This window comes from Mus caroli, chromosome 12 (assembly GCF_900094665.2).
Source record: "Mus caroli chromosome 12, CAROLI_EIJ_v1.1, whole genome shotgun sequence".
NCBI classification, from domain to species: Eukaryota; Metazoa; Chordata; class Mammalia; order Rodentia; family Muridae; genus Mus; species Mus caroli.
The window spans coordinates 79,394,362-79,403,201 of record NC_034581.1 but is presented as its reverse complement, the minus strand read 5'-3'; the positions used below and the strand labels follow the sequence as shown (position 1 = coordinate 79,403,201).

The 8,840-nt window shown below is 41.0% G+C and overlaps 1 protein-coding gene across 3 annotated transcripts in view; it reads right to left on the bottom strand.

The window, feature by feature from the left end:
- Window positions 1–8,840, bottom strand: part of Ylpm1 (YLP motif containing 1) — a 76,500-nt gene that overhangs the window by 55,172 nt on the left and 12,488 nt on the right. For all 3 annotated transcript variants that reach the window (XM_021178800.1, XM_029484466.1, XM_021178801.2), the window contains exons 2-4: window positions 3,553–3,789; window positions 2,564–2,773; window positions 1,101–2,044 (exon numbers count right to left, since the gene is read on the bottom strand). In XM_021178800.1, coding sequence (XP_021034459.1) covers window positions 1,101–2,044; window positions 2,564–2,773; window positions 3,553–3,789 — 1,391 coding nt within the window. The remainder of the gene's footprint in view (window positions 1–1,100; window positions 2,045–2,563; window positions 2,774–3,552; window positions 3,790–8,840) is intronic.

Genomic DNA, 8,840 nt, shown 5'->3' with positions numbered 1-8,840 from the left:
AAAAAAAAAAAAAACAGCAACCATGATTTTTTTCTTTTCTAACATACATATATACACATACATATATACATACATATATATATATTCCCCCCCACACACACACTCCTAAAAAAAAGACAGACATCTCCCTAAGGAAAATATAAAGGATGCAAGGTCCCAGGGTGGCACAGGTGGAAGGGTGGCAGGGATTTTGTGACTTTTCTTTTGTTGACTATTTTGAGTAAAAGCAGGAACTTGGTAGGATGGTTTGTATATGCTTGGCCTAGGGAGTGGCACTGTTGGGAGGTGTGGCCTTAGCTGCCAGAAAGTCAGCTAACAGCCTTCAAATGAAGATGTAGAACTCTCAGCTCCTCCTGCACCATGCCTGCCTAGATGTTGCCATGTTCCTGCCTTGATGATAATGGACTAAAGCTCTGAACCTGTAAGCCAGCCCCAATTAAATGTTGTCCTTTCAAGAGTTGCCTTGGTCATGGTGTCTATTCAAAGCAGTAAAATCCTAAGACATGTGGTATCTGTACAAACAAATGGTTTTCTAAAAAGTCCTATTTACCCTTATACAAATCTAGCAAATGATACTTGCTAATTCAATTATTTGTCAAACAATCAAAAAGAAAAACAGGTAAGTTTAAAGTATTATTCCCACTCTTTCTGTCTCTGACTTATCCTTTCTGTTATATGAGACAGCAGGTCATATAGCCTAGGCTAAGCCTGGGCTTGACTTTACATATAGCTCAGGATAATCCTTGAAATCCTAATTCCCTCCTGCCTCTGCTTTCCAAGTGCTGGTATTACAAATGTGCCATTATATTTGGCTTAAAATATTATTTCTAAAACTGCAAAGTCAGTAAAAGTGGTCAGCATTACTCTAAAATACATTCATTCTAGACTACTATCGCCAGATAAAAGTAGTCACATTAAATAAACAGGAGTATGCAATCTTTTCTAAGTTATGTCAGGTTGAATTAACAAATAATACTAACATTTTAACTGTAAAGCCATGAGTGTATACATAAAAGTACAAAGGAAATACAAAAACTGTATAATGTTTGGATTCCAGTACAGCTTATATAAAATTGGCCACAGTAAGAGCATTGACCTACCTTGGACCTCTCGGACCTTCCAAGAAACTGCCCTTAGGAGGGTCTGCAAGCAGTCCACCTGACTTCACTGGCATGTCCTTAGCTGCAATGACGGATTGAGATAGAGCAGAAGACTCGCCCAGTCCTTGCTCAGATGAGAACACCTTGTTCAGAGGTTTGGAATTCACTTGTTCTGACTGAGGTGGAGGGTGATATGGTGAAGGTGGGGTCGAACCAAAAGACACAGGTGTGGGAAGCAGTGCTTGTCTAGGTTTCTCTGGGATCTGTGAGTTCTGAGAACCAGAAGCTGGTGGAAGTGGGGCTGTTAACTGAGGAGGCATCCCTTGTGGAGCTCCAGGGGGAGGTATTCCTGGGGGAGGTGTGGCTGAAGATAATGGTGGGAGGGGTAGGATGGGTGGTCCCCCAGGTAGAGCCGGTGGGGGAAGGACTGGTGGTGACCCTGCTGAAGAGAGGGCAGGTGGAGGGAGAACTGGAGGTGGCCCTGAAGAAAGAGATGGAGGCATTCCTGGTGGGGGGACAGAGGTTGGCAGAGAAGGTGGCATCACAGGCGGAGGCATGCCAGGTGGTGGGATGGAGGTAGGCAGGGCAGGGGGCATCACTGGTGGTGGCAAGGATGGAGGTAATACTGGAGGGGGCATTGTTGGCAGAGGTGGAGGCATCTGAGAATATGGAACAAACGGAGGTGGCATTGCCATGTTCCCCAGGTACTGGCTCTTCACAGTCTGGAACGAGTTGACTTTCTCCTGGAGATAGGTCTGAGTGGCTTTCATATGTCCCTGCCATGTCTTCCACTGCTTCTCATACTCCTGAAGCTGATCTTTATGAGGATAGGAATGGAGCTGCTCCTCCCACAGCTGAAACTCTCGCTCCCAGTCTTGAAAGAGATGTTGAAACTGTTGCTGCTGCATCTCATAATGTCGCAGCTGCACATCCAGAGACATGGTCTACAAATAAAGGACAGACATTCTTTCAAGACAGCCATGTATGCATTAGTCCCAACTTAAATTAATAAGTCAAGACTACATGAACTTTTAGGAAGATAAAAAACATTTCCAAGGGGAAAGCCTAAACTGCTAGGCCTCTTAGTGATGATCTCTTTCTTCCCTTGGGCTAAACAACATCACATCACTCTAGTATCCTTTCAAACAGCTACTTGTCAATACTTAATTTTTTAAAGATTTATTTATTTATTTCATGTATTCGAGTACACTGTCTTCAGACACACCAGAAGAGGGCATCGGATCCCATTACAGATGGTTGTGAGCCACCATGTGGTTGCTGGGAATTGAACTTAGGACCTCTGGAAGAGCAGTCAATGCTCTTAACCGCTGAGCCATCTCTCCAGCCCCCACCGTCAATACTTCTTTATCGCTAGTTGTTCATACTCACATGTCTTTTAGGAGCGAAAAATCCTTTATGCATCTTGGGAATACTTCCTGCTTACTTATTTTGGAAACACTTACCTGTATGTGTGGTGAGTGCTGGATAACTTGCTGGTACTGCTGCAGGATCTGCTGTAACTGTGTGTGCCTCTGCATTATTCCTTGATACTGGAAGCCGACTCGCTGCTGCTGCTGCTGTTGCCAATGTGCTGCTGCAGCCTGCCAATGTGCTGCTATAGCCTTCAACTGTTTAAATCTAGAATCCTCTTCTGAGTCTTCTGAGTCTTCTGACTAAATAAGAGAAACACAAACTTTTCTAAGTCATAAAACAGCAACCAAATCAATTGGGTCTAGAATCCCTTAAACTCAGGCTGAGAACTGTTCTCCTATATTTAGACAAAACACAAATCCCCCTCTACATAGTTATTGTGGATGGTAGGACAGGGGTTTAAGAACCACCATCTTCACTAGATAGGATAATCATTTCCCCAGCAGGAAGTAAATCTACAAGTCTAGTAGTACTTTCAACCCAATGAGCAGTAGAGAACCTCCATGCCTTCCTTCTCCTGCCCTCTCTCTCCCTGTCACTGTTCACTAGTGGTCTACGATATATAGTTCAGCAAAGCTGTGAGAATGGGGGAGTTTCCAAGCTTCAGTCAACAAGCTCAATGTGACAAAGATGGTCATTTGTAATGCTTCAACACTGTAAGACAGCTATTATAAATGACTATGTCCATTCTTCAGATGAGTACACTAGTAGAGAATGATTAGCTAATCTGTCCAGAGTCGCAGTGTTTGGGCAACTGACCATAAAAGCTAAGGATAAATGACTTCTCTGTACTGTGGTCATGAACCCGCATGAACATTTCTCTTTTGTGCTGAGACAAGAGTATCTTATTGCTTCATTTTCAGTCAACCTTCACATAATTCCTTTGCTAAACCTGATAAACTGACATCTTGGTACTTCAAAAGTAGAATTTTCCAGGTACCTGAGCACATGAAAATATACATCCATTCTTGACACAAGTGTTTACAAAACTTACATGACTGAATAAACGCAAAATGATTACCTGGGGTTCCTCAGGTGAGAGCGGAGGTGGTGCTTCTTCACTGGGAGGTGGCAATGGGGGCTTCTCAGCTGCAAGAGGTTCTGCTACCTGACTGGCAGGTGGCCCCGGAGCTTCTTCTTTGATGGGTTCTGGTACATCCTTTGCTGTGACAAGACCCTTTTTATGTCCCGGCAAATGCACCTTTGTCCTCTGCTGCAAACTAAGTAGATGCTGTCGATACCAATATTGTTGTTGCTCCTACAATACAAAACATTTTTAAGAATTTTATTTTATTTATTCCGTATGTAAGTGTGTTTATAGGCGAAACCATGGCAGTGTGCGGAGGGGAGGCCAGGTACAGCTTTCAGGAGATGGTTCTCTCCTGCCATGTGAGCTTCAAGGGACACAACTCAGGTCATCAGGCATGACAATAAACGCCTTCCTTGCTGACCCATTTCTTTGACTCATTTTTAAGAATGTTAATTAATAATCACATATCTCTGCAGCTGGTGCTGACAGAGTCACATTTATATATATCCATGTATCTAATGAAAGAAAAAAACAAAGCTGGACAGAGAAAGATAAGTTAGCAAGACAGAGGTTTTAAGTTTTCTCAAATTTATAAATTTAAATTAAACCATATATCATAATTGAGCATATTTCTGGTTTTTTCCCTTCAGTGTTTGTGATGATTTGTATATGCTTGGCCCAAGGAGTAGCACTGTTGGGAGGTGTGGCCTTATCGGAATAGGTGTGGCCTTTAAGACCCTCATCCTAGCTGCCTGGGAGCCAGTATTCTGCTAGCAACCTTCAGATAAAGATGTAGAACTCTCAGCATTTCCTGCACCATGCCTGCCTGGATGCTACCACATTCCTGCTTTGATGATAATGGACTGAACCTCTGAATTCGAGGCTAGCCTGGTCTACAGAGTGAGTTCTAGGACAGCCAGGGCTACACAGAGAAACCCTGTCTCGAAAAACAAAAACAAACAAAAAAGAGTTGCCTTGGCCATGGTATCTGTTCATAGCAGTAAAACCCTAACTAAGACAGTGCTAAGTATTGAGCTGATGGTTTTGTGTAGTGCAGGCAAGTTTTTCACTACCAAGCTACAGAGACAGATCTCCTCTTAGTCTTTTAGACAGAATCCCAATATATTGTCCAGATTGGCTTTGAACTTTGTCTGTAGCTCCAGAAGCTTCAGTCTCCTGAGCAGCTGCAATTATAAGCCTGTTATTACACCCAGCTAACATAACAGCTTAAAAAAAAATACACACACACACACACACACACTATAGCTGTCTTCAGACACACCAGAAGAGGGCATCACTGGATCCCATTACAGATGGTTGTGAGCCACCATGTGGTTGCTGGGAACTGAGCTCAGGACCTCTGGAAGAACAGTCAGTGCTCTTACCACTGAACCATCTCTCCAGCTCCATAACACTTTTTAAAAAATGTTTCTGACCGGGTGTAGTGGCGCACGCCTTTAATCCCAGCACTCAGGAGGCAGAGGCAGGTGGATTTCTGAGTTCAAGGTCAGCCTGGTCTACAGAGTGAGTTCCAGGACATCCAGGGCTATACAGTGAAACCCTGTCTCAAATAAACAAAATCAAACAAACAAAAAAAATGTTTCTGAGCCAGGCGTGATGACACACATGGTAGCCTGGTCTACAAAATGAATTCCAGGATATCCAGGGTTATTATACAGAGAAACTCTGCCTCAAAAAAAACCCAAACAAACAAACAAAAAACAAAACCAAAAAACAGATAAAAAAACAACAAACAAAACCAAAAAAGTTTCTGGGGACTTGAAAAATAATGATTCAGCAGTAAGAGAACTGGGTTCAGTTCCTAGTACCCACATGGTGGCTCACAACCATCTTTAACTCCAGCTCCAGGGAATCCAATGCCCTATTCTTACCTCCTTTGATACCAGGCATGCATGTAGTATACATACATACATACAGATAAATCACTGACACATGCCAAATTAAATAAGTAAATTTACGTTTCTGAGGGGTGGGTGTGGGAGCATAAACCTTAAAGACTTATAAGAGGGTGTGTGTCAGATTGATCTGAGTATGAGACCAGTCTGTCAAACTAAACACAACCAAACTACGAAGGTAGTTAAGGATGAAATGTTTACTATGCAAAATGAGGACCTGAGCTTCCATTTCCAGAACCCACAAAAGAGACAGGCACTGCAGTGCCGGTCTGCAGCCTAAATGCCAGAAGGCAGAGTCAGAAGGATACTATTCTTTAAACAAAATCTCACTCGTTTTATTTTACCAATGAAGACTTAGGAGCCAGATGCTAGGGTGAAAGCCTGCCAGCTCAGAGAGGCAGAACAAGCTGACCCTCCTTAGCTGACCCAGTTCAAACCGAGTGCCCCTCGCTTCTATTTCCTTTGCATCTCTGACTCTTACTCTCTATGGTTTTTTCCCTATGTTCACTTCCTGTCACCTGGTTGCTTGATCTGTTGATCTGTTTACAATATTCAAGCAGAAAACTCTTGGATTAAAGACATGTGCAAAGGCAGAGACACACAACTAAAAACAGGTTTTTCCAGTAAATAACACACTCTCCGGGTTCACAGTGTGATCAAATGTCCTACAACAGGAGGATCCCTGGAAGCTCACTGGCAAATCAGTCTAACTAAAATTCCCTACTTGACGTGCAGTGAGACCCTGTACCAAAAAAAAAATAAAAATAAAAATAAAAAAAAAAAAGGAAAGAAAAAGAAACTGAAGATAGACATCCCAGTATCAACCAACCCTTTGCCTCCAAGTGCCTTTGCATCCATGCACATACACACAGAAACAGAAAAAAAAAAAAATCAATTCTCATTATTTCTCCTTATTCGTAGACACTATATATGTGAATTTGCTCATCTGCTAAAATTCCAACTCCACTAACAGGACTTGCTAAGCTTTTCCAGTCATTTTATAAACAGATGAAGAACAGTGAAAGTTCTGAGCAGCCCATTAGGTGTACTCCCAGCTGAGGTACAACAAGGTGGTGTAGCCTTCTGGCCACACTGTCATTTCATAGTGCAGTTACTGCCACAAAATCCAACAATTTTTTGCTAGTTATTTAAAATGTCATCACACACACACACACACACACACACCAATCACTCAGGAATGTTGGCAGGCAGACCAGTCCAGTCTGGTCTACAGTGAGAACCTGTCTCAAAAATCAACAAACAAAAAGTAAATAAACAAAAGTACAAGGCTGCCCAGTAATAATGCTTAATGCTGTCGAGTATCCCTAAGCAGGCTGTGATTGCCCTTACAAGAAAATATATGTTCCATAAACTTCATTCAAGAAAGCATTACTGTCGCAGGGCGTGGTGGCGCACACCTTTGATCCAGCACTCGGGAGGCAGAGGCAGGTGGATTTCTGAGTTTGAGGCCAGCCTGGTCTACAAAGTGAGTTCCAGGACAGCCAGGGCTACACAGAGAAACCCTGTCTCGAAAAACCAAAACAAAAAAAAAAAAAAAAAAAAAAATCTTTAAAAAAAAAAAAAAGAAGAAAGCATTACTGTCTACCAAGAGCTAAATACTAATGAATTAACAATATCTAAAAAATAAAGTGGTTTTAGAGGGGAAACATGTTATATGTTGAGGAAGATATGATTAGAAGCTTAGATTCATCTGAATTTTCTTTACAACAAAGGTCATGTGTGGTATTGCACACCTTTAATCCCAACACCAGGAAGGCAGAGGCAAGTGGTCTACAAAGTGAGTTAAAATGAGAAACCCTGTCTTGAAAAACCAAAAACTAATTAAATACATAAATAAAATAAATTTTAAAAATATTTGTATCACACAGGATTGAAACCCAACCTAGCAGGGTGTGGTGTATACGCAAGAATATGCCTTTAACTCCAGCATTTCTGATTCAGAGGTATAAGAATTTGTGAGTCTGAGGGGAGTGAGGTCTACATATCAAGTTCTAGGCCAGTTGGTGATACACAGACTCCTATCACAAAGGAGGAAAAAAAAACCCTCACTCTACATGTTATTCTTTGTTCTTTCTAAAACTCAAGATATAATTTTAATTTACAAAACTCTATTTAAAACGATTTATTTATTGTTATAATTTTGAACCTTGTTAGTCTAGATTGAATCAGAATGTCCCACTCCCAATTAGTTGTTTTCAGATAGGAACTCACTATGTAACCCTGGCTGTCCTGCAACTTCCTGTGTAGACCTGGTTAGCTTTGAACTCAAAGATCTACCTATCTCTGATTATTACTGAGTACTGAGATTAAGGTGTACACTACCACATTCTGCTGATTTTTTTTTTTCTTTTGATAATAAACTTTTGGTCTCTGTGTCAAAAGGGTTAATTTTACATGCTCACTTTTTAACTATTTTATTTTTGGCTTTTTGAGGCAGGGTCTCTACATAGCCCAGGCTGTCCTGAAACTAGCTCTATAGAACAGCCTGGCCTCAAACTCAGACAGAGACTCACCTGCTCCTGCTTCACAGTGCTAGGACTAAAGGTGTGCGCCACCACACCTGGCCACACTTTCTAGCCCAATTTTGATCTTGGGTGAACAGTTCCTACATTGTTAATATTTTATTTTATAATCTTTCCTAATTTTCTGTGTGCAAAGAGATGTATAAAATATACTTAATAGATACATTTTTCCCAACTAGACTGATTTGTTATTTGTTCACTTACACAGTGTAATTTTCTTTGATTAAAGACATTTTTGAGATAGGGTGCAACTATGTAGCTTGCCTCTGCTATAATGACTTACTGGGATTGAAGGTGCGGCCACCATGCCACAGCTCATCCTCTGCTATTGTGATCTAGTCTTGTAACTTTAGGAAAGTGCTAAATCACATAACAGGATATCAATAAGTGATACTGACCACCAAAAGCCACTTATTTTGACCTAAAACCTTTCTAATTTATTGGCAAGAATAAATTTTATCTTACTAATTGTGTTTTGGCTCTTATTATCATACATATAATCATCAGTTCCCAGAACAATATTACTTTTACTACTCAAATTAAAAAAAAGTGTGTGGTGGCACACATCTTTAACCCTGGAGTTTGGGAAACAGGGACAGGTATATCTCTGAGTTCCAGACCATTCTGGTCTATATACCCTACTCGAGGTCAGTCAAAGCTACATTAGTGAAACCCTGTCTCAAAAAAATAGTACTACTACTAAAAAAAAAAAAAAACCATAGTAATAATAAAAAATAAAAGAAATTAAAAGTCAGCAATAATGAAATATTAAAACATTTTTTTCAGCCAGGCATGGCACCATATGCACTTGGTAGAAGCA